A 26329-nucleotide genomic window follows, 5' to 3' on the forward strand; every position below is an offset into this window, starting at 1 on the left:
ACTCTGCTTTCCTCCCCACTGAGAGCTGGTGTGTGGGGAGTGTACTGGTGCATCATCCAGGTGGGGCTGCACACTGGTGGTGGTGGAGGGGATCCCCATTACCTGTGAAGAGCTTTGAGTGGAGTGTCCAGAAAAGCGCTATTTAAGTGTAAGCAATTATTGAATCTTCTCCCTATCTGGAGCAGTCATGTCTCCTTCGTGTAACAAACTCATCATGAAATCAAAAACCTTTTGCAATCCTTTTATTTTATGATAAAAGTGAGCCATTTACAAAAAGAACTGTGCAAGTGTAGCTTAATTTTTAATTACATTCTTACAAGGTGCTGATACTACATGTTCTTCCAAAACGCCTGCAGTTGCATGTTCGGAGAAACTTTCATTTCAAATAATGGCAAAAAACGTTGCTAGCTCGAATTCACAAATAATATTTCTTAGGAGCAAGAGGAGGAAGAAAAACAGGATTACATAAGTAATTAAAGCGGAAATATAATTAACAACTGTGAGAACAATAGCAAATGCATTAAATTTAATTTATAATTAAAAAAATGAAATGTAACCCTCATGGGTTTCTTAAATTTATTGATTCCATGACATTACCCTCTGAGAAACAAATGTGTATTTACAAGTAGTAAGATAACCCAATCACTCATGACATTTAATAAAAATATTCAACTACTATACAAATTGACTTAAATCACAGCATTCTACAAACATCAAGGAAGCGGCTAAAGATGGTATAAATTATCTTTCTTTGATTTATATGTAAAAGAAACCCCAAATTTCTAGTTGTTCATTGTTATATACAAGTGAAAATACTTTATATAAGTGAAAACATTCATTGTTGTTCTTTCAACATCTTTTACCACAGTTTCTAAAATAGTGATCAGCACCACTTGAAACGTCCAGTGCTGACTCCAATAAATATTTCAGCATCGAGGGAGACATAAGGCATTTAAAAATAAATCGTCTGAGCCTATATATATATAAGAACAGTTACTATTTTTAGATTGAGGCCTGAAATTTGCTCATTTAAGTACTAGCGCAGCCATACAAATGAAATGAAAGGCTACCCATTACTGCCAATAAGAAAAAAAAATAACAGATGTGTAATATTTGGGATAAAATAAGTATTGTACGGTGTCGATGCTGTCCACACGGATACCCAGCCTGAGCAGGAAGGTCCATGTGCTCCCAGCAGCTGCGACTCCCGGAGGAGAGTTTATCACAGGCCCCAACAGCACGGAGTTCAAAGACGAGCAGCTGCAACACGATACAGACACTCATTCCCTCACACCCCAAAGCGGAGACGACATACAGCTGACACGGGCCTCCCCGTGCTTCTTGGCAACCTGAACAGACCACGGCCGCAGCAGCGCTGCACAGAGCCATCGCCGAGCGCTCCACGTGCACCAATATTAACACTATACGTTAAAAAAATAAGAGGGTATTTCAAAACAGCATAAAATCGTATTTACAAGGCCTGCAAAAGCAAACTCCAGGCTCCTGCTCTGCGGTGCCCGTGCGGACAGGTCTAGTGCGGTCTGCTCCGCATTGCGATGCAGCGGCCGATCCTCGCCGAGCGATTCGACGCGCTCGCTTGAGAGCCGAGCCCCGGCGAGACCTGCTTCAGCACCACCCGGAGATCAAACACTGGGCACCAGCGCAACATCTGGTGTTCTGTATGTACACAGTTCACTCTTTCACCGCAGTCCTTGGAAGATTACGAGAAGCTAAATAATGTACCATTTTTCGCGAAAACGCTCCCCCCCCCCCTCCTCCCGGTTACTGGAGCTCTTCCACGTAGTTAGCCGGGTAAAGCCCGATCTGGCCGTCCTTCAGTCGCCCTTTGCACCAGCCCTGCTCGTCCTCGTGGCCGATCTTGGTCAGCTCGTCGCCTTCAGGAACGGGGAGGGAAGGGAAAAAGACAAAAACACAAAAGGCGAGGTGAGAACTCTCTTTCCAAGACCGTGACGCGCCACTCGCACAGCCCTGGAGCCGGCGGACTCGATTGGGGTCTGAACTGCTCTTTTGCGTCGGTCTCCGAACGCGTGACTGAGGTCCGCAGGCCGACAGGCCGCAGCTCAAACGACCGAAAAGGAGGGGGCCTACGCTGCCTTTCATCAGCCGCACACCTCCCCCCGTCCAAAGCCGGATCGTTGCCGGACAAAAAGCTGGCATCTTCGTGGTTCTGCTCACTTCCCACCCCCCCCCACCCCAGCCCCAGGGAAAAACCAAATCTTGCAACTAAAGAAGAGGCCATCGCACCAGCTTTGAAGCTGAGCTCGTCCTGCTCCTGGCCGTCGTAGTCGTACAGCGCCTTGACCGGCACCTCTATCCCGGGGGACGGCTCCTCCTCGAAGGGGTTCCCGTTGCCGTTGGCGCTGGTCGCGGAGAAGGGGTTCCCCGACTCATCGTCGGACAAGTCCTGGGGCTTCTCCCCACTGCCAGCGCTGCAAAAACACCCACAGACACAGCCAACCCGTCAGGGGCTTGGTAATCATCATCGGCACAGGAGCCAACAGAGCAGGCTAGCTCCGGAAAAAGAGAGAGCAGTTTCTGGCTACAAAACAAAAAGGCTGTTAAGATGTTTTGAAGCGTTTTGAAAACGGCAACAGGAGAGGTGAACAGACCTTACTGAAAAGCCCACTGGGTGTCGGCACACTCAATGCTTTTACCGCCTGTGCAAAACACAAACCATCTGTCAGCAAGCAAAGCCTGTTCTGTTTATTTTGAGGTGTGGCAAAGACAAACACTGAAGCACAAGGATCCAGTTAGAGAAATCCGCACTATGTATTAGTTCACCCGGAGTCTGACGCCGTACAATGGGGTTTGACAGGGCGATGCAAAGTCACTGAAGGCAAGAGCCCAGGGTCTGAGCACAGGCAGACGTCCTGCAGGTCCGCCTGCAGTCCCATCACGAGCTCGCAGCGGCGTGCCGACCCGGCCACCCGCGGGGGGTCGAGAGATGTGCGCTTGATCACGCCCCGCACTGCGCACGGACGCACACGCAGAACACACACAAAGGGGGAGGGCACAAGGGGAAAAGGCACGGGGCTGAAGCTGCTTATACAGTCGAACCTGTGCGGAGCCATGCCACCCACAACGGTCACCTGGGTCCCAGCTCCTCCTGATGTCAGCTACCTGACGTGAGAGGAGCGACGGAGCTGCTGACCGCACGCATGACGTGGAACACGCGAACACGGAAGAGCCTGGGATGGTCCCTGAATTTTAAATCTCTTTACTCAGTCCTCAGTGAGCAGAAGAGCAGAACGAAAGTAAAAAACGAGAAGCCGTTCAGCTCATGTAGCTTATGAAGTTTTCAGTAGCCAATTGATCTGCCAGGCATCTTTTGAAAGAAGCCAGGGTTGTCGGCTTCAACAGCAAAGCTGGGGAGTTTGTTCCATGCTCCCACAACCCTCTGTGTAAAGCAGTGCAGTCTGCTCTCGGTTTTAAAATGCTCTTCTGCACAATTTCCTCTCATGTCCCCCAGTTTCTCTGAATATGAGCAACAGGTTTGACTGCACAGTAGCACCGAACCCGTGTTTATGAAGGAAATAAAATGACAGGCTGATCATCGAGACAAAACTCTGTTAAGAGACGTGATTTTCCACAGCACTGCAGAGAGACAAGTCCACATCCAGTGAAGTCCATGCATTAGTACACAGACACCTGGAAGACTGAGAAGGGAAAAGAGAGGGAGGGAAAAGGTTTTTAAGACAATGAAAATAGGCTTTCACCAACTTTTTAGTTTTAACCTCCTCTTTTTTTTCACTGACTGGACTGCTGTTTTGTTCTTCTTTCACAGTTTCCTCCTCTTCCTCCTCCTCTTCGAAGGGGTTTAAGCTGGGCTGTTCAGAGCTATTCTGCACACTGAGGTTAATAATGGGGAAACAGAGGGTTACAACACAGCTGCATCTTCAATGCGGGAGAAAACACACAGAAGGAAATAAGTGATGATCATTAACCACATGGTCAATTACGCATCCAGATAAATAGGTTATGTTTACAGGCATATATTCAATTTTATGTTGTACAGGAACAAAAACTTTAATCCATATTGCATGTGCATTATAAATCATTGCCTGCTTTATAATGTGGGCCTTTAAGGCTTCACATCTCAATACTCAGCTTCTGCACAGGACGTTCCCCAAAACATCACAGGATTCTGGGTTCACAGGTTACTTATTGACCTCGACTTCGACTAACACATTGCTGTACAAGCTGCACTGCGCTGCACTGTGAAGCGTTTTAGCATTTGGGAGAGAAAAGCACAGTTGCTGGGTTTTGAAATAGCCAGCCTGTGCGACCGGCCAGCTGAGGCCCAGAAAGCGGGGCAGGAAAGGCAGAGGCAGGGTCCTCAGGCTTGAGAGGGACTGTGGGCCGAAGTGTGACACAAGAAACTTCCGAGTGACCCGTCTCTGTCCGAGAACATGGCTGGTGTCCATGTCTCCTTGGGTCCACCATGTATGAGCACAACTTCACTGGTAATCCAGTGCTTGGCGGAGCGGTCTGGACAGGCACCACAGCCGTGACAGACGATTATGTTTCCGCTAGAAAAGCATACCAAACTGACGCAAGTCAAATATCAACAGAAGAGTATCACTAAATTAAATATTAAGCATTGGAATGTCAACATGCTTCTGCAAATACCGACTGAGGTCCTGAATTGTCCGCCGCACGGCCCGCTGAGCCGAGAGAAAGAAATCTGCAGTTCCGATAAGACCGCGACAAAATCGCAGCTTTTAAAAGTCGGCGTGCCGGAATTATCTTCCGCGCCGGGAGGCCGGAGGGCCGATGAGCCGGCAGGCAGGCCGTGCGACAGGCTGCCTCAGAGTGTGTGTGTGTGTGTGTGTGTGTGTGTGTGTGTGGGGTCACAGACGCCGGGGCACAGTACCTGCTGCTGTTCCTGGCCGGCGGCACGGCCTGCTCCCCGGTCTGGCTGATGCCTGTCAGAGTCACCCCATCGCTGGGCCTCTTCTTGTCCCGCCTGCTGAGGGTCCGGTTCAGGTCCAGCGACCAGTCCTGCAACACACCGGCACCTCAGGCTGCTGCTCAGCCCGGCGGCCCCCCGCCCCCGCGGGCCCGGACCGCCGCGCGCCATCCCAGCGGAAAATATTTCAGCTCACGGCCCACAGAGGTAGGAGGCAACGCTTTCATTTCATAACCTGATTCTCAATTAACATGCCTGAAAATCTCAGAAGGATGCTCATATACAGCAGACGACTACAGCTTGAGGTATTTTTTGCACTGAAAATGTGTAAAAGGTCTGCACAGCTGCGCTGTGTACAAAAAGTTAGAATTAGCACTTGATTTTTATTAAAAACGTTTTAAAAGCATCTTCTGGCATGCAAATCTGAGAAGCAACGAATGTGCTTATGATTACAATTAAAATACAGATTCTAATCACTGCTTTAGGCATAGCGAATCACAGCTGTGGGAAACCCATTGAACACACCAGGAGCGACGCATAGCTACAGTAAACCTGAAAATCTCAATGTTATAACAGAGGTGTCAAGTCACACTAGCGATTGCTGATATAACAAAGTGTAAAGCAGATTATTTGCATATAAAGCAGCTTCATTCTTTCTTTCACGTACTTCACAGGGGTGGGGGGTCACTATGGAGTGACTGAATCCCCGAGAGGCGGGTCAGAGTGTTCATGGCCCTTCCAGACAGGTTCACGAATAACCAGCCAATTGCAGCAACTGGAGCTCAATGTGAACAAACCAACCCAAGTGTCAAAGGCTACTGTAATTCATGCCTCCTCCTTCCTACCGGAAGCCATGGTGCAGGGATTCTTTATTTTTGAATAACCTACACTTTATTATTTACTGTGTAATGCCCCAGATCCACTGTCAGCCTGTTTCATAACTCAGAGGACCCCTGCGCTGTTCAATAAAACGTTCCTCTACACTAGAGAAGACGGGTCTGCTCCCGCTTGGAGGCAGCAGTCCCTCTCTCCCTCTCTCCCCCTCCCTCTCCCTCCTGGTTTTACGCGGGCTACTGTCCAGGACAGCCTCCACATAGGCACACACCTAGCTGACATACACGGGTACCTGTGCTCACAGAACACACATTGTTCCAAAGCAGCCTTTCCTTGGAAAACAAAAAATAAAACTGAAGTAAAAGGAATGTTCAAAAGGGGAAAGCAAAACTGTGAGAAACTGAGGCTGTACAATGGGTGCAGCTGACAGGAGATTCTTTCACTTCTATTTTCCTCAACCAACAATGAACTCCGAACCACAGGTTCCACAAAAAGTTCATGAACATGTCATTCCGTACTACCTCCCCGTAAAGAAACGGGAATAAAAATACAAAGGTCAATCTAATGGTCTCAAAATGACCGTTCCAGGATGCAGCACAGCCCCAAAGGAATCCACCAAAGTCAAGTCTTAGCATTACTTTCCTGAGAGCACATCCGTGTAGCACAATTAAGACCTTACCTGCAAAACAGTGATGAGAAACAGTGACAGACCATCGCTGGAATTAGCCAACCCACATGGAGATCTCAGGGCAACGCAGGGATGAGACTGCTTCTGAAGGATGGGCATAGGAACCCAGGGGTGTGGTTCTACAGAGCTGCTGCTGCTCTCTTAGGAAGTGTTACACGACATTTCCACTACCAGAGGAGAATCTGCCAGCACCAGATCCCCGCCCTGAGGAACAGTTCCCAGACCTCTAGACAGAAGTGGGTTATACACCTGGGATGTTCTCTAGCAGCTCCCTCACTGCTGAAATACTTCACAACCTCTCCGAGGGGCCAGGAGAGAAAAGCACTCAGAGCTCAGCGATGTGAGGCTGTGCCCTTTGCTCGGAAACACCCTCTCCGTGATCACGGTTTTCCATTTAAAACCAGTCTGTGCTCCACGCAGGGCACGAGACTCCCTCAATAGTGCGCTGGTCTGCAGCTGTCGGTCTCTGGTCATTTTTGTCACTGTGACACAGGAGGCGTCATAAAAAGTGAAGTGTATTGAACACAGTTCGGGAGAAACTGCCTACCAAAAAACTACGGTACGGTACTCCTGCACCGCACAAAAAGGGAGTAGAAGAAAACACCAACACTTACGTCACTCTTTACCCATCGAAAGCATTTAAAAAACGGAAAGAATCATTAAATTTTCTACACGAGAAAAAAAAAACAGTGAAAGAAATAAGCTGATTGGACAGCGAGACTGAAGGGGAAACATGCACTGATTTAAGTCACAAGCCAGGCAGGGTGACCTGTGTCCCCGAGAGAGTGCTGTCAGCGAGACCTCAAACTGACCAGGGCAGTGGGTGTGGGGTGAACGGCACCCCCAAACCCTTCAGTTTGAAAAGCCAAACCTGCTTGAAGGATCTTTAAAAGACTGACACAGGAGCTGCTTTACACGCTGGTTACTTGCCTGCAGTAAAAGGGTAAAGGCCAAGGGGGGGACTCTGTCGGTTAAGCAGCGAGCTTCCCCATCCAGCCAACTCGAAACGAGCCAGGCTCCCGAGATGGAACTTTCCCATTACTCACGAGCTCGGTTATAATCTGAATCGCGGTGATAAAGCAAGCACACGTTTCCATTTGCGAGCACTGCGGATGTCATCCTAGGCCAAATAGGAACAGCCATTTTCTCCCAAAATGCACAAGAAGCAGGCAACATTTGATGTCGGCATCTCGGCAAGACAGCAGGACAACGCATGGGCCGATCACAAGGAGAAGCAGAAAGGCGCTGGCCATCCAGAGTTGCGTGCTTATGCCTCGCCACAGCACCGACTCAAGGGGAGACAGGTGAGAAGAAAAGCATCAAGACTTCTGGGGTTCAGACATCAACCCCACAACCACTACGCAGATTTTAAAAAAGTCCATTTTCATGCAAAACTCACTACTATGGACCATCTCCTATTCAGTGGTGCTTCATATGTCTGTTAAAAGGGTTAAAAAGCAAGAAAACAATGGGTTGGATCAGCTGGACATGGGCAGGTCATATAAGATCAAGCTTAAGCTATACTGTGCTCATTAAAAATTGTACTGTGAGACAATAAAATGATTGTGGCATCTTAAATACCTATAGCCCCACCATTGTACTATACTATAAAGGTCTATACACAAAACTAAACCCACTATGAACAAGTGGAACAGACAGGTTTTACATTACTTTTACATTTACAAGAGAAGTGTTTCAAATAACAAAAGAGTATTTCTTGCTCATTTTTAAAGTCTTCATGGTGCTGTTCCTGTGAGAGGTAACTGTTATTGACCTGTACTATCAGTATTGCACACTAAGAACACAATCCAACCATGGGCTTCATTTTGACAAAATCATTAAAAAAAAACATGTGGCATATTTAATAGTTTAAACATCGTGCTACTAGAGGAATTAAAAGACTCAGTAAAAGTATGATGAAAACAAAATGTATTATGAGGATTGTTAATTGGGGACCATAGACTTCTATTTCAAGATTGTAAAGTTAATGAATCTACTGTAAGACTGTTTTACAATTAACGTGCCTAAGCACTGTAGGATGGTCCAGAGCTGTGTGATATTATCCCCATCAGACCCTTCTGTATATAAAACACAAGGCCAAGCAATGAGAAATCATTGGATGGGTATCTGCTCCGTTGTAACAATAACAACAACGTAACATCACTTTATTGGCCATATACAATTTCTTGCATTAGGAGTTTGTCTTTTCGCAGACCCCAGCTTGCTCTCCATGAGACACACAGACAGGGAGAGAAGCTGGGGGTCAGAGCGCAGGGTCAGTAATTTATACGGCACCCCTGGAGCAGCTGGGGTGAAGGGCCTTGCTCAGGGGCCCAACGGAGTAGGATTCCTCTGCCGGCCGCAGGATTTGAACCAGCAACCTTCCAGCCACAGGCGCAGATCCTGAGCCACAGAGCCACTGCTCCGCCGGTTGTGTGACCGGTGTTCTGTGCAAGTGACCTCTAATGCCAAGACGGCTCTTTACAATGTGACATTTTCACCTGACATGACAATTTGCATTGTGTGATATTTAAAATAAACCTCAAGTCCTCTGTCCGCCAGACTGTTTAATCTGGTTTAATCCAGCCTGCCAGAGCTGGTTTTTGCATTGTGAGATGCCCCCGCGCAGATAACGAAGAAGCGCATCAATTTCAGAACCACACATGCCTCCAGCGCTTCATTTCCCTAGGATTTCAATATAAACGTGTAACAGGACACCTAATGATGTTATCAGCAAATGCATTATCTCGGCAGTTATGCCCACTGACGGTTGAATATTCCTGCATTCCAAACATTTAACATTTAAAAGTATGCATGACAATACTCTCTCCATTCTCATTTCTGACTCGGGTTGTGTGGATTAAAATAACCAAATGGTAATGCCATTGGTAGTGTTTTTGTAGCAGTTGTGGACAGCGTAGTGAGCAGCCACAGATAGCAATGTGCTCACTCCCCTAACCTCATGCAGCTCTCTTCCTGGGCTCGGCGGGTCGAGATCGGCGTGCACGGTACCTCAAACTGTGGCCAGCTCATCGGCATCCCGGGGCCGTGGTTAGATCTGAACCACTTCAGGTCCTCGTCGGAATCGGCGGCATTGACTGTGTCTTCCAGGTCATGGTAAATCGCCGCATAGCTGCAAACGGGGACAAAACCGTCTGTTGCATGAAACTCACACAGAGGCATCATATTACCATATCACCAGGCAGGGAGCAGTTTCTGCATGAACTCTAGTCTGCTGTCAGCACGTCAGATAGCATAACTCCAACAGAATACCTGTCCTAGCACGAATGCTCGCTAAAAGAGAATCGCACTAGCGAGTATACTAGATTTTCAAGTATGCCTTGCCATAGGAAATCAACTAAAGCCACTAGTTCCAACAAGTGAAGAATGGCCTAAACATATGAGTATCATGGCTCTAAACGGAGGATGAATTGACAGCCAGCCCCAGGGAGACGCAGGTCAGTGTGCTCATACGCGGTGTCTCACCCGGGGTTGGTAGAGAGGTCCAGATGTTTCTTCACTTCCAGCAGCAGCTCCTTGAAGAAGTCGATTCTCTTCTCCTCGAACTGCTGGCACTGGTCGAACACCTGCTCCATGTTCTCCATGTACTGGGGCGTGCACTTATCGAGCTCCTCCAGGGCCTTCTCGTACTTCTCCTTGGTCTGCGCGGACAGAGATCAACACGCGAGGGTCAGCCAGGACCCCGGCACGGCACGGCACGGCACGCGGCAGGGACTCCCACTCGCACCTCCCCCCGGTAAGCTCCTCCACGAGGCCAGAGGGCGAACGACTAAACCGAGAAAACGCGCTTCACTGCAGAAACTCACATTTCACGGGGACAAATACACAGCTTCCCCCGCGACGAAGGGGTTGTCAGGGTTCTGCTGCGGAGCCTAAAGGTTAACACTTGACATCACAGGGGTCATCCCATAACTGTCCGATGGGCTTTAAAGATATTTCAAAGAAACACTGTTCTCATGCAGCAAGTAAGCCAGACAAGATCCAATGACAATTTGCTGCAAACTGCAAACTGGAGGAGCATGCTGGGCTTGTATGCAAACTCGTGACTTGCTAGATTTGATCTACCTGGAAGCACATCCTGCAGTCTTAACACATACGATTAATTGGTCTCCAGCAAGACGAGCAGCAGTCCGCTTTTACAGCAGCGGATCCTTCCTCTACAGATGTTTTCTGGCAGCCAGTCACCCCTATTGATCTCGCAGTTCTGGATCTTTTGGGCAAGGCGATTCCTGCATTATTCTATCTTTTCCTTTGAATAGTTTCTATAGCTCGTTTTTTTTCTTTAAACTAACGCTTTACAGAGGCGTTTTGTTTGAGTGTCATTCAGTAGGGAATTGCGGGTTTCGATACACATGCATCAGCAACTGCTGCAACCACCGTCTGTGACCTCTGACTGCCGTGTTGACCCGGAAGTGTTCTGATCTCTCTCCAACAGTTCCATAAACGGTAACCTTGAGACACCTGGCTGTATTGTGTCCTCCAATCAGGTAGCTCATGAACACTGTCGACACTGAGCTCTCTTCTGCCTGACAGTATCCAACACTACTGGCCACAGGCTGGGAGGGAAACATCCTACTGGGACACAGACTAGGAGTCCTGCTGAAATACCAGAGGGACTCATTTGCAGGCCCTTTGCTCCATGAACACTGTGTTCTACCACAAACAAACCTGGGGTAAGAACTATGTAGAAACAGAATGATAATGAAGGATGAAGATACTGAATGCTTAAGTTTTGATTTCTGTGCAGTACTCTGCTCTAATAGTGCGTTGGTGCCGATATTGGGGCATAATTCTGTAATTTTGAAACATGCATTAAGAAACTTAACATACATAAAATATTAATGATAATTTTATCGTATAATTTAGTGATTATTATAAAGTAATATAATACATTATTATATTTACATTATTTACTAATATAGTTAACTTGTAATTTCGCATTAACAGTCACTAATAGTGTTTACTTGATAAAACACTATTTAGAACTAAAATATTATTTAAGTAACTGTGACAATGACCTTCCTATCACCTCACACCCTTTAATAAAGTGCTACATGTAAAGTAACTGTTGTTTCACAACATTAGCGTTAATAATCTTCGTCAACTTACTACTGTCTAGACTGCACAGAAGACACATTTAGCAGAAGGCAAGACCTACTGAAAGCCAATGGCAGAGTTTCCAACCTCACGACATGAAACTGACAAGCAGGACAAAGTTTACAGGCCAGCGACCAGCAGCATCAGATGTTGTGGCTGCACGGTATTGAAGAGCCGTCGCCAGGGGCGACCGAGAACACACCCGCGGTTCGCGAGACCGGCTTGTGCGCGCGTACACACACTCACACACGCTCTCCCGCCCCCCCACCTTCTGCGCTTCCTGTCTGCACTTTTCCACTTTGTCCTGCAGCTTCTTCTGCGTCTCGGGGTTCAGGTTGGGGTCCAGCTTGCTGGAGCTCTCCCTCGTTGTTGCCAGCTTCTCTTCTTTGCAGGCGGAGTGATATGCCTTCTTGGTAGCTTCTACCTAAAACAGAAAAAAATATTTTATAATAGTTTTGGTGAACGTGGTGGTTTTCGAGCGTGGTGGTTGCTTGGCTGTAAACTGTAAGTAGTTATCTAGCTGTGGTGCCACATATAAATGGTTTACATCCACATGTGAAATGGACCGAAACAGGAGTTTATTCACCATATTGTGACAATAAGGAACAACTTTCTACAGGCTGCACATTTGCGTTTACAGCATTAAAAGCATCACGTCTTTTTCATTCAATCATCAGACATGCATAAAATCCAATCACACCTTCTATCTGTAGTGATCAGTAGAACAGACAGCAGTTCTGGTAAAGAGTTTATCACATGTCCATCAATTTGTTTTTCTTAACAGTAACTGCAAAAAATTCTAAATTAATCTTTCCAAGAGTTTTTTTTATTTGGTTTTCTCTCAGTTTTATCAGTGCGTTTTGGACAAACAAGGGATATGTACTGTAGTCAAGACAATACTATTTCCTCAGTCTATGCCAACAGCCTACACACTAAAAATATCCCACAGGAGCCAATTCCTTCTACGAGTACAACATAAGGGCTTCAAACTCGAATAGTTTGAAAAGAAAGACTATCACAACAGGAAAGGATAATGAATCCATTAATGAATGGGTCTGTTCAGACATTTACCAATGAAGTAACAAAGCACAGCAATAAAACAGGTCTCAGAAGCACAGCAGAACTTCCTAAAGACTTTTTCTTTTCTCTTTTTCCCTCATTATCAAAACAAAAATTCACCAAATTCAGATATTCGCTCCTTCTGCATATCCTTTGAAATCTCTGTTAAAAGTTGAATGTTGCTGTTATAATAAGTTAGTGCAGTTCATTTTGAAGGTCTAGTGTTTCAGACTTCTTATTCAGTAGTTTCCAAAGGTTATAAACAGAGACATAATGCTTTGTACTCCATGGTTACACCTCACAGACAAGAGTGATCAAGACCTCAGTGATGACGGCAAAAGAACTTTGGACACACAGCTTTACTGAAGTGCAGAAAAACTCACAGAAATCAGAAAGAAGTCACCTGAAAACTTCCAAAGGGGAAAAAAAAGCCTCACGTGATTTTGCCAAACAATGTTCAAAGACAATAACCACACATGACAAAATGTTTTCCATTACGCCTGAGCTGAACTAATGATAAACTTGCATAGAATTTTTTTTCCCCCCTGACTGCGTACTGTAAGTATTAATTAGATTTACTTCAAAATAGGAGCTTTAAAAAAGCATCCTAGAATTAGACTGGTGCCCTGGCACGCTCTGTAGCAGATACAATGCAACTTCAAGAGCTGGGTCACGAGATTTGCAGGAGTTCATCGATTGAAAACTGTGAACGCATTACACAAACCGCGCGAAATGGGAATATTAAACAAACCTCTTTCAGTTTCTTTGCCCAGGGCTTCTGGGCCTTGCGAAACCCATCGTCGGCTTCCTTTGTCTCTTTAAACCCCCCGATCATCTGCTTGTGGTAGGCCTCCTTCTGCCAGTTCTTGACTTTCTCGAAGTCCTCGTTCATCAGGGCGCCCTTGACCTCCATGTGCAGGTCGCTCACCTTCTCCGCCTCAGTCATCACCGCGGTCCAGGCCCTCTCCAGCGTGCCGTACTGGGGCCCTGCGCACATCCCATTCACACTCCCAGTTAGAAGGAGGGGCGCTCCGCGTGTGGGGAGCACGACCTTAAGCGCGTGGCTTTCCTCTGCTTGACATGAGCCGAACACTCAAACGTTTCACTTTTAACCGAAATGCCTGCTGGGCTACGGTACCTAGAACTCCCGACAGGTCTGTACAGGCAGGTGGCCAATGCGACACGGGAGGGTTCGCTTTAACAAGCCTGGCAACAAGACGGAAAATGGGCACTGAGAGCAGGTTATTCCTTCAAACTATAATCATTAACCCCTCTGCCTGCATGCTCATTTTCAATTAAATGGACAACCTCGGTGGGCATGAAGTGAACACCTCTGCCCTGTTGTTGACATAAAACAAACCTCTGCCATCTACAACGCTGTGTGTTCAGCATAACACGTCTCAGGTGCACAACATCCAGGGCATGTCCTTTTGGCAGGGCACGCCCGAGAGAAGACTGTGAAGTTTTACAGGCATGCAATTCCAGCTAAGTCAGAAAATCGCTACTTGTCAGCTTGGTGTTCCAGAGTCCGAGGAATCTGAATTATTTCATGATTCAAATTTGAATAATTTGTTTCTTCTCACAACACAAAAGCATGTTGTGTTTGTAGAGCACGACAGTAGGTAGTGACCTACACGTTAATGCTTTTTCCCGTGAAAGCGATTTAAGGTTTGGCCAGGCACTGCAAAAAGGTCATATGCTGTCTCTGTGCACTGCTGCTCGCTTGTTACTTCTACTGAAAGGTTCGAGAATGCACACTGTGAGAACAGGCCGTGTGTTTATGGGCCGTACTGGAACAACAGAAAGGAAAACCCCCGAATGTGCTTTTGCGCCAGATGAAAAACGGAAAGCTGAAAGCAACCCCCGCCCCACTCGAAGCCGAGCCCTTCACCTTTCTCAACGAGCTGCCGCCAGCGCCTGGCCCACTCCGTGAGCTGCTGGGAGTAGGCCTTCTCGATCCGCGCGCGCTCGTGGATGCAGCTCATGAGGTCGCTGCACAGTCGGTGCCCATCGTCTATGCGCTTCACCGTGCGCTTGTAATTCCCAACCTGGGGGGGGGCAGGAGAAAGAAGGAGATCGGGGCACCGGGTTTAATTTCTGCACACCATCGAAAACGAGAACGAAAGACAGAACATCCGCTCCTACCTCTCCCCCCCATCCCTCCTCACGAATGCCACCCCCTCCCGAAAACAAATAACAAGCACACCTCCGAAACGGAGTGGAAAAAAACAAGCAGACCAGGAAGTTATAGCTCAGCCCAACTGCCCTACAAACAAGGGCTCTTCGTCAAAGGACGTCCAAAAGTTTGGGGGGGGAATCCATTCCTGCACAGAGGCGAGTGTCCCACACCAGACACAGGGCTGCCCGCTCTCGGAAAGCAACGAGAACATGTCAGGATCACGCCAAGTAAGGAGATTCAGATGGAAACCAGGCGTGCTCCAGGTCTCTGCGGAACCGTCTGCGCCATGGCATGTTCCCTGTTCACTGCCTGCCAGATACACTGAACTGACAGCTGTTCTGGAGCTACGGGCCGTTACTGCACTTTAGTTGTCACAGGGTAGCCGACATTACAGACGTGCCCTTGTGCATGTCTGTAAATACTCCAGGCCTTATCTCGCCGACAAGCTCCCTGACATAAGGTGAAACGCAGTAAAGCACGATGGTGTCAATAAGATCACTTTATTGGCCATATACAATTTCTTGCATTAGGAATTTGTCTTTTCACAGACCCCAGCAAGGGATAATCAAAGCAATGGGTGCTCATCACCTGCACCAAACAAAGGACTGGTGGAGAGAAGGGACTCCTCGATTGTAGCCCTTCTCATGATGCTTCACATGAAAGCTGTACTGTTTTCAGGAAGAAAAGGGTGACAAAAAGGTATGATATCTAATGGCATCAGGACACCCTCCAGGCATTGAGACACTCCATGTCATTTCAGACATTAAGGAGAGAGACACTGAAAATAGGAGAGGAATATCGAAAGCTTTGAAGTATTTCGCAGCATATTTTAATGACATGCACCAGACTTAAACGACATGAGCATTTGTTCATCAAAAAATGCCCTTGGAAACCAAGAACTTTTGTTTTGTTTCTGCTTATAAAATAGTTCTGAGTTAAAGAGAGGCTGAAATTGATTAAAGTTTATTTTAATGTTTTTTTCACTAATCAAAGCACGATTCTCATATAAAGCCGTAGCGTTCGGGATAAACAGACATTTAATTAATGACATACTGTATGGTGAAGTGCTGTGCTGGATCTGACTCAGTGCTGTGCTCAAAACAGATGGCTCATGTGTTGGTATCACTTCAGCACACTAAACTCCTGGCTGTAGTTTGGACTGCTCTGTAGCTCTAAAACTCACCTCCCAGAAGCTATCGCTAGAGACATCTAACATGGAGTCATCGCAGGTACTCGACATCGTTGAGAGATGAAGCCAATCCCCTCCAAGTCCAGGAATCGTCTATCCCTGAAAAGTAAAACAGAAACACATATACTCAGGACCTGAACTGTGCACTGTGCACAAGAGCCTGAAACAACCAAGGCCTAGGCCTACTTCTAAGGCCTAGAAACAACCAACAACATTGTTCTCTTCCACAGGACCTGACCACTGACATTCAGCAGGAAGTTATATCCACATCCACAAGCATTCCATCTCCATATGCTTCCCAAAAGCCCCCAAAATCCGACACACGATGGCCTACTAGCTGTCCAACTACTCACACCTCTGCTTTCCTTAACGAGGTCCCTTGTTGAGGGTCTTTCCTCATACCTTAAGGGTACAAACCCCCCACTCCAGTTGTGTGGCAGCTGTCAGTTTTAGGTTCTTGAACGCTTCATCTTGACTACAGACAGCACAAATTCTGCACACTCTTGCTCCCCATGACATCGGCCTCTTGCACAGCGCCGGACACCCCCAACAAGACTACTTTACCTAGTTCTCACCCTGAAGGGTTTCCTTGCAGTAGTCTCTACCACCAGCTGGGCGGAGTTACCAAGGGTACCAGGGTGGGACCCAGTCATGCCAACATCCGAGTCAGGTGGGGCGACGAACGCTACTTCTGCCCCTGTACTGACTTCTCCGCTGGACTCTACAAGCGACACATCGATGACTGTGCCATCGCTGCCGCCTGCTCCAGCAGTCAGCGACCGCAATCCCTACACCACGCCAGCCTCCATCAGAGCCCCCGCCAGCCAGCGCACCTCCCACCACTCTTCCTTCTCTGGACACGCCTCTCTTCATCATTCCACACCGCGGACTGACCGCCACCCGCGCAGCTGCGCAGCGGTCATGCCTCGCAGTTCACCACGCCAGGACAAAAGCAAACCCCTTCAGGGGGCAGTCTTCAGGGGGCACTCCCCCGGAGGACTCCCCAGACCCAGGGCCGTACTCCACCGCTGCTTCCCCGCCCCCTTCCCGGGGTCAGCAGACTCGACGTCTCCGTTTTACAGGAAGTCCCCTCCAATGCAACCTATTTTCAGGAATGCACGGACCTGCCCTAGCCACAGACCTCCTCATCTTCACAGCCTGCTTGTCTACAGCTCCCTTAACGGTGCACAGTCTGTTCTCACAGAGGCCAGTGCATCGCCTGTAAAGACAGGCCGTACACAGCAGCCCACACAGATATAGCCCCCTCGGCCCTTTCCAGAGGACCCCAGGGGAGTCCTTCCTGTGCAGAAACCCACTTGTTGCACTCCTGCCATTCACCCTGGCTGGCTGGGTCAGGGAAAACGCCACAGCAGGGAGGCACAAGGGTCCTCCTGCTGTCTTTTACCCTCACATTCCCCCTCCATCCCTCATTTCCCCTCACATCTGAAGAAACTCCAGAGTCTAAACGTTTAGTTTTCTTTTTCAACAGTGGAATTCATCATTATCTGTTCCGTTGCAGCCCTCGTGTTGACACGGCTCATGACTCGAACCCTGACCGGCTAGTGCTGTTATATTAGCCATATCACTAAGATCCAGCTGCAAACATATCAGGGAGCATCCAGACACAAGCTACACCTGCTACCTGTTATCTGCGCGACAAACTTTCACCACTGAACCATCAGGATTCTTCAGCGCAGCTGCTGTATTCCATCATCTGTAATGAGCTGTCCGCTACAGCCACTTTCTAACGCCAACTCTGCAGAACTGACAGCTGCAAGCTATTCCAATAGCTTGGTGTATTCTTGAAAGAGCCCTGGACCCATGTGGCAGCTGTGCCACTAACCTTTTATCACACCAAATATTTTTAACAAACAGAGCGTCTAGTTCAACCCTCACCCCTGGGCCTCACGGGAGGGGACGGGAGGGGAAGTGTCTCTTTTGGGGGCCCGGCCTGCGCTTGCACCCCACCCAGCAGCAGGACAGTCTGCTCACTCCTCCTGCTGCCCAGCAGGGGGCGTCTTGGCCAGTGTTTCACAACCCCTTTTTTGGCACCAGGTACCAGTTCCCCAGGATCCTCTTTATTTGAGGAGCCGTGAGGGTAAAAAGAAAACAATGGCAGAAAACAATGAATCAATCCATCACTGCAGTGCTTCTCTGGCTCAGTGTGCAAGGCCCCAGCAGCACTGCTCCGAGGGCCACCGGCTTGCAAACAGGGGTCTTGGCCACAGGAGTGAAACTCACTCGCCTCACGTTTGCCAAGAACGTCAGCTAAGTTAATAATTGGGCTTTTGTTTTTGGTAAATCATACAAAAATGCAACAAGACAGAGCAACAAGACACTGCAGCCTTCTGCTGATTAAGCCAGACCCACCACCACCCTGTCCGGAAAGGGGTTCCTGTCTTTGCACACTTTTATCATTTCTCCCAGTGTCCACCTATGCGTTTTGTACGTCTTGTGTCTGTGGGGTGGGCTCTGCCTGTCATGAGACACACTTTGAGGGATGCCAGGAACTCTAATGAGCAAGGGAAGCAGGGAACAGGCTTCGAAGTACAAGAGCTCAGCCCCCAGGTTCTCAGCAGAACACAAAGAGCAGACGATTTCTCAGCATCGGCACAGAGATGAGCTTCCCCAGCAAGTCTGTTTCCTGGGGCAGCCGCTCAGAGTGGCATGTAGGAATGAAAACGGGAGTCAACAGCACAGCGCAAGGAATGCATGTGAGGAGACTGGGGAGAGAAGGCAGCTCTCCCCCCCCGCTTGGTGAAACACTCAGCCGCTTTTCATGGAGGTTTTGTGGGTTTGTGGAAAAAAAACGTAAGGAGGGAAGAGATTAAGATTTAATTCCCCGGTTGCCAGGAAAAAACTGAAAACATCACAAAAAAAAATGCAGAACAAAATGCCAAACCATGACAAGGAGCAGAACGGCCGTGGACCCCTGGGGGGCGTCACGTTCCAGGCCGCTGGAGCAGATGCAGGTCTTTCCTTCCTCAGGGGCCGATGGCCTCCCCCCCCCCCTGGAGCTCGGGACGGGGCCCGAGCGATGCATACTTTCCATAGAAAGTGATGAAAATTCCTGCCATTCTTTTGAAGGAAAACGAGCCTGGTACAGGTAGAGTAATTTAGCTCCCTTATCTCATCCCAATTCTCGATGAGGCTGGAGAGGGGGGAGGGGACGCTCAGCCGGAGCGGAGGCAGCGGGGCTAAGCAGGCAGCCCGAGGCGTTTTCTCCTCCCCGACGAGGAAAACAAACAACGGACAAGAGCCGCGCTCCAGGCATGCAGCAGCTTGCAGGGCAGCAGGGCTGCGCCCCCACGATGCCACCGCGCACACTCGTCCCCCGTCACGGAGCCGCACACGAGAGAGAGCGAGAGAGGAGGGCTCAGACGAGCGCGGCACAGTCGCTTCTTCTCCGGGAGCTACTTTAAGCTCCCGTGCCGCGGAGGGGAAACTGGGTGGTGGAAGCGGCGCACGCCGTCTCGGTTGTGGGGCGGATCGCCCAGATGGCAAGCGGTGCTGCACGGGCACACGCACGCCGCGAGGGAGGAGCTCCGGCCAATTCGAGCACAGCAGCCCCAGAGCTCCCCAGGCGGGTCGACAGGGGGCCAGACAACCAGGGATTCAGCAGGCAGCCTCCACTGTCAAAACTAGAACACAACAGAACTTACGTTTCTTTAGATCGAAACAAGGTGGCGCAGCGGTCAGCTTTGCTGTCACGCAGAACTGGGTCAATGGGTACTGTCTGTGTGGAGTCTGCAAGTTCTCCCCACATTTGTGAGGGCTTCCTCTGGGTTCTCCAGTTCTTCCTCCCACAGTCCAAAGTCTGGCATCTGGGAAAACTGGCCCTGACGTGAGTCTGTGTGCGCTGGGATTTTGGAGGGAGCAGACAAGCAGATCAGAGGAGAATACAGAGCAGCATTAAGAACAGAGCTGAGAACCTTCAACATTTCTATAGAACAGAGCTTACATGACGAAATCACAGGATGAGATCTACACAGACAAGTAAGGCAGACGAAAAATGGATACAAGCTAAAAGGTGCAGTGTGGTAACAAAGTGACGATAAAATAACGGCAGCAGAAGAATTAATCAAAAGCCTTTACGTTACCCAAGACTGAACAGGACACCTCAGAAGTTTCAGAGTTAAACTGAGAATAGGGACAACATTTTTTATGTCGAAATACTGTGCGCACTCGGGAGCTAATGGCACTTGGTACAGCTGCAGTCTTTCCTTCAACATATAAGGGGATAAAGTGCACAAAATGGAATTTACATTCCAGCCAAGAATAAAGTCACTTAACTCCTTTGTTACTGCAGCAGGTCTGACCCTTCTACCCTGCTTTCAGCTTTCTCTGGGCTTTGAAGGTTTTAATTATAAGGTGCATTTGGCTTTTTAAAACAAAAAGCACAAACGCAGGCGGAACCCTTCGTGAGCTGCAGACTCAGCCCAGATAAAACGCAGCACATAAAGATTTATAACTGTATGGCTAAATATAGTTCAAATACCAGGCTTTGACCAAACTACCACCCGGGGAGCCCAGAGACAGCTCATTTCGGTGGCATAATAACACAGCCTGGGCCGGTGCTCCTTCTAAACACAGCCTTTGTGTGATAGCGCCTCTTGCCTGAGGCCGAGACCAGGGCTCAGTCTGCAGCACGAAGCCCTCTGTGTCGCAACCTGACCATCAAAACAGGAATAACGTGGCAGCAAACAGGCTTCAGGAGAGGCTGTGGGTCCGGCGTGTTCGCCCCGTGCAGAGGAGAAGCCGTCTCGCGGGCGAGGCTGACAGAGGGGCAGCACAGGGCCGGGGGCTGGCATCTTCTTGCTCTCCTGACCCACTCCCTGATGAAAGCACAGCGAGCATCACCGCAGACAGAGCCAGTATTCTGGGGAGTAAGCTGGCCTTACAGAGCAGCAGGAAAACCACTCAGTGTTGTTTTGCATGCCCTGCTGCATTCCTTCAGAGCTGCATGCCTTTTGCCAGAGAGTAAACTTGGCTAATACCATAGTCCAAGGTGTACACATGCCTCACGGATAAGCATAGACAGTTATGCAATATGCTCTAAAGGAACAACATGCCTGACTTTTCTGTAGAGATACATTTGGACAGCACAGCGCTATACCTGCTTTATCAATCCAGAAACCAAAGCTAACCCCCCTGAGATGCATGTTAAGAAACACAGTGAGTCTCTAAAGTATCTTTAAAACCTGCAGGCACTGCCTTCAATGCATCGTAAAAAAATGAAAGAAATACTATGCTACGAAGATATCCATTTTGACACTCAACAGCAGTTTGAGTCATGTAAAGAGAAAAACAATTCCCCTACAAGACACTTAAATCCTAGCAAAATTTGAAGCTTTAAAAGCAACACCAAAAATCCTTACTCAGTTGTTTAATGACAGCAAGTAGTGAGTGCCGAGATTACAGTATAGACAAGAACCACATCAGTGGCATTTCTCTCACTCTTTCCAGACTCGTACACATCCTTGCATTCCCCAAGAATCGGGCTGAGCAAGCACTCCACATGGTAATTCGGTGCACACAGGCCGAAAGTAGTATAAAATGACTCACAAATCCACAAACTAAGTCAAAACTGAAATGCACATCGCAAAACATCCGTGGGAGGCCTGCAGCTTTCCGTCCAGAGGCAGGAGTGAACCCCAGCTCATCACTGCAGCACCGGGCTCTGTGGGCAAACCCGCAGCCCAGAGTCACCCTCCATCAGTGCCGCTGTGGAAACAACGGGAACAGAGGGCCACCTGCATACACAACTGCACCCCACATTCCAGAAACGAGTGGAAAGCAGCGCCTGGAATATCTATTGTTCGTGCCACGGTACGACAATACAGCAGTGTTCCACATCAAAACAAAAGGGCTCCGTGTGACAAGAACCGACCTTTCCGTGACAATCTCATTAAAACGCACCGTTTTATCAGAAATCAACAAGCTTTTCGATCTTCTGAACAAACCACTCCTCCCCAGCCACGCCAGGCTCGGCTTTCAGCTTCTGTTCATCCCGTGGCTAATATTTCAGCGGGATTCCAAAAGGAGCTCAAAAGCCACAAGCCTGCTCTAGCTGCAGCTGCAGTTCTGCATCTTGAGCCCCAGAGCAGAAACCCTGCAGGGCGTCGCGGCAGCAGTGCGCTCCGTTCAAGTGTGGGCAAGACGTCAAACTCATCAAGGCCCACTTCATGTTGTCGGACTTTCCCGTCAGTTCAGTTCATTCATTTACCCCCACTGATGTCCGAGAATAAGCTCAGAATCCAGGACCAGTCAAAGTGCATGTTGGGGGTGAGATGAGAATAATTAGCAGGTAAGGATGATAAAAGTGAATTGTCTGTAGTGCACACAGTCACAGGCACTTTACCGTGCCAGGCACCATGGCAAAACCAGGTCTGCACTGCACAGTCCCCACCGCCGAGGGAGAGACAGACTTGCTGTTGTGTGGCAGAAGTGCAGATACAAAGCGCAGGCCCTTTCAGACCCTTGCGGACCCCTGCAGACTGGATGAACAACTCGTCTGAGGCATCGATCGCCGCTGCAAGGAAAGAAGACAAGGAACCAAACCAACTGAGAAGGCCAGGAACACGAAGCCGTCTGTTTGCGCCGCCCAGGGCGCAAGGCTTGCTTTTCGCTGAACGAGCTCTTGCCAGCACCCTGCTCCCCCGCCGGACAGCCGGTCACACCCAGCTCCCAGCCGCCGGGCGGTCGCACGGCTCCCGAGTGCTCAGGCAGCGCAGCGGCACGGCCGAGCGCAAGCAGGAGGCACGGCGCGGTTAGCTCAGCCTTCCTGGCTTCACCCACTTTCCTGCTTTCCACCGAGCTGTATTCGACCCAGCAACAAACAAGCTGACTCAGAAAACATTTCATCACATCCTTTCAGGCGTTCAGAGACTAGTGACCGGGTTGGGGAGGGAATTTCCAGCCTGATACGCCAACACCCGACAGCACCGGCGCATGCAGGGTGGCTAATCAGAGAGTGGCCGGTTTAGAAAAACAACTACAGTCAAACATGTCTCCTTAATTACTGGACATTACCGCTCGGGACTTCTATCTTCTAACACCTTTCGTGCATTCAAATCAACTTTTTGACGCACATTGCAGGAAGGCAGGAACTCATGCTACTTTTCTATTTAAAGAAGAGCACAAAAATAGCTCCGATGTCTAAGCGATATGAGAATGTAATATGGCGTCTATCACATGTGTTTTGTGGAAAGCTGGGGGAGACAAATATCACTTGTGTGAGGGGCATTTTGGAATTACAAACTAAAGTGGTGCTGCAACGTCACCCTGAACCCCAAAACAGAAAACATTCTCTCTAGATAATGTCTTAAAATATCCGCTTTAGAAATCGGACCATTGTTCTACTTCAAAATCACTACCTATAGCCTCCCACTAACAGACTGGCCTGAAGTGACCTCAGGCCACACATTTCCTTCATTGTTCCACTGTTGGTTCTGAAGAAGTGTGTCGAATACTGGAATCAGATCCACTCCGAGTCGCCCCTGTTCAAGACTAAAGAGATTCAGCTCCTGCACCCTGTCACTGTAGTTCATCCCCTTGATCCCAAGAATGCATCTGGTTGCTCTTCTCTGGACTGATTCTAGAGCAGCGATATCTTTCCTACGACCAAAACTGTACACAACATTCTAAACAAAGCTTATAGATTAAACATCCTTCTCACTGATGAACATACATAGAATTTGTTTTCTGGAGATATATATATATATTTCTTTAAGAGGAGGAAATTTGAGTCCCCCTGCCATCTGGTAGTTAGTGGGGCATCGGCTTCAACTTCACGACTGGGCAGCTTCTTCCCGATACGACAGGGTTAAGAGGTCGGAAACATCAAAATGTTAGAAGTACAGTATAACACAACATATGGCAATGCAGTTACCAGAAGTGCAAAGTGTCTCTTTAAGGCAGCAATCTGGAGGACTTTAGAATTGTAACTAGAAGGTGGTGGGTTCATATCCCAGGTGAAACACAGGTGTCATACCCTTGAGCAAGGCGCTTTGCTCAGACTGCTCCAGGAAAATGCCCGGATATATAAATGTGTACAAATGTAAGCTACTCTGCATAACAGTGTCAAATAAATGGAAAGTTATAATCTTTTACAGTACGTCACCGGAGAGAAAGCCAGTTCAGTTTTTGGTATTCTGCTGTGTTTATAAAAAGAACTAGGGTCAAAGTTTAATACTTTTGGCAAACCATTTCTGTCTTAGCCTTAATGCTCTCTTTAAGTCACAGATGCATTCCTCACGAAGAGGATCAGACTCTGCAAACTCAGTTTAGTTTATAAAACAACACTGTGGTTTAGATTTTGCTGTTCCAAACTCAGATCATCAGCTGCTGTCGTACGTCTGTCTTTGAGAGTCAGTCTAATTTAAACAGACAGTGCTTCTGGATACCGATGAAAATTTTTGGTGTCATTTTCATTTATTGATTCATTCCCCACTGACAGTGAATCACTTTTATTGGTGAAAGTGTTGAGCTGGCACAGGTGATATGGTTCTTTAACCTGCTCAGTGTTAAGCCTAGTGAAAATCAAAATGGCAAAGAAAGTAACCGATATGCTCCGCTTATAAAGACAACAACACTTTTACATCACTGGTATGTTGAGAGCACTTCAGGTGGACTCAACAGCACCGGAGCCACGACCTGCTCAGTGAGAGACCACCCTGTTGACCACATGAGCAGCAAGGATGGTGGAGACAAGCAGAACAATATGCGATGTGTTTGGCAAAAAGCACCAATCGAAGAGGAAATCCATGCATGATGGTCTGGACCGGAGTGTTACTATACACCTCCACTTGCAAAGAGCGATAGCAACTGACTGCAAGGCATTACATTGATTAAGTCCTGGGAGCCCACGTACTGCTTTTCCCTTGGAGCTCATCCTAACGTGACGCCATTAAGGCAAAACTGACAATCCTGCTTCAGCACCTCGCTGATTTTCTCACCCTCGTCGCAGGCTGTTCGAGCGCGGGACGGTCTCCGAACCGCCGGTGGGCAGGACGGGGACCAGTGCTACTTGCTGCCTCTGCGCCACTGGAGCTGAACTGGCGGCGCTCACTGTACTCCACCTGCCTGGTCACCGACTCTGCCTTCTGGCTTCCACCGCTGAGCAAACACAGGCGAAGGGCCAGCGAAAACAGGTACTGTAGGTGGACACCTTCCGTTACAGCTGTGTGCGTCATCACAAAACAGCTCAAAGAGAGATCTCCTAGAACCCCTCTGCTGCAACAGCGGTCCTGCATTAGAAACTTCACCACCTTGCAGCCCGTCGGCATCTTGTCTCTAAAGCTCAGCAAGGCTGGGCCTGGTCAGTACTGGGATGGGAGACTTCTCCAGTTTGCTGCTGTAGGTGGTGCCGGTGGACCAGAACTTCCAAACCAGCGTTCCACTGAGGTGGCAGGAGGTGCCATCCTTTAGGTCAGACTTCAAACCGTGGCTCTGACTGCTTGCTCTACGGGGCTCCCATGGTATCGTTCACAAGAGTGGAGGCGATAATCACAGGTAAACCCGACTCTGGGCTTTTACAATTTGACCCCCCTCAAGTTCCCCCTCAGTTCCACTTGTGAAAACCTTCCCTCTCCTCTCCACCGGCTCGGCTGTGCAGCGGGACTGCAGGAGCAGGATGACTCCGGGTGGCTGCTGCTCTCCAGTGGTGGAGATGGTCTCCTCCTATGTGTGAAGTACTTTGTCGAATTCCGGGATGGAAATAATTCCTTGATTATATACTGATAGAAAAAAGAAATGCAACATTTTCTGGAATGAGAATACTATAGTTTTAGCTTGTGTACTTTCAATTTGTTTTAAACCCTCTGACCAGCAATACAGCTTGTGCAGTGAGGCACTGCAGCTTGCCCATCACATGAAAGCTCGTTAGGTGCACTTTGACCCAATGAGGTCCAGGTGGAACAATGCCTGATCAGGTCCCCTTTAAAAAGGCCTTCATAAAAAAAAGCTTAGGTCACTGCAAGAAAAAGGCCACACTTAGTCAGTTTTCTGTGCATTCCATAATGCCTTGAATGTCACCAGAAGCAAGGGAGAGGGCCACTGGCATGCTGCAGGCAGGCATGTCATGTGCCAGCGCTGCCAGACACTATGGAGTGAGCCGCTCCAGTGTGTCCCACGGGTGGCAGGACAGATGACCGTCCAAGACCCGGTCGCCCTCGAGTGACCACACCAGAGCAGGACCGACACATCAGACGGCTCCATCTGAGAGATCGTTTCAGATCTGCCACCTGTCCTGCTGCGGAAACTGCTGGCAGACACAATGCCCGCCCCAGTGACAGGACAGTGACGTGTCAGAGATGTCAAGCAGTGGAGGCT

General features: G+C 48.6%; 1 protein-coding gene across 10 annotated transcripts in view; it reads right to left on the minus strand.

The window, feature by feature from the left end:
• Positions 1-227: 227 nt before the first annotated feature.
• Positions 228-26329, minus strand: part of pacsin2 (protein kinase C and casein kinase substrate in neurons 2) — a 32943-nt gene continuing 6841 nt past the window's right edge. For 4 of the 10 annotated variants that reach the window (XM_069192848.1, XM_069192842.1, XM_069192847.1 and 1 more), the window contains exons 2-12: positions 15992-16096; positions 14521-14677; positions 13381-13616; positions 11839-11994; positions 9939-10114; positions 9465-9585; positions 7852-7890; positions 4895-5022; positions 3742-3870; positions 2266-2450; positions 228-1895 (exon numbers count right to left, since the gene is read on the minus strand). In XM_069192848.1, the coding sequence (XP_069048949.1) occupies positions 1783-1895; positions 2266-2450; positions 3742-3870; positions 4895-5022; positions 7852-7890; positions 9465-9585; positions 9939-10114; positions 11839-11994; positions 13381-13616; positions 14521-14677; positions 15992-16048 (1497 nt within the window). In that variant the 5' untranslated portion in view covers positions 16049-16096 and the 3' untranslated portion in view covers positions 228-1782. Of the gene's footprint in view, positions 1896-2265; positions 2451-3741; positions 3871-4894; positions 5023-7851; positions 7891-9464; positions 9586-9938; positions 10115-11838; positions 11995-13380; positions 13617-14520; positions 14678-15991; positions 16097-19659; positions 19857-21562; positions 23039-26329 lie in introns of those variants that run through there. The other 6 variants (XM_069192844.1, XM_069192843.1, XM_069192845.1 and 3 more) reach the window with 6 other exon arrangements.

This window comes from Lepisosteus oculatus, chromosome 7 (genome assembly GCF_040954835.1).
Source record: "Lepisosteus oculatus isolate fLepOcu1 chromosome 7, fLepOcu1.hap2, whole genome shotgun sequence".
NCBI lineage: Eukaryota > Metazoa > Chordata > Actinopteri > Semionotiformes > Lepisosteidae > Lepisosteus > Lepisosteus oculatus.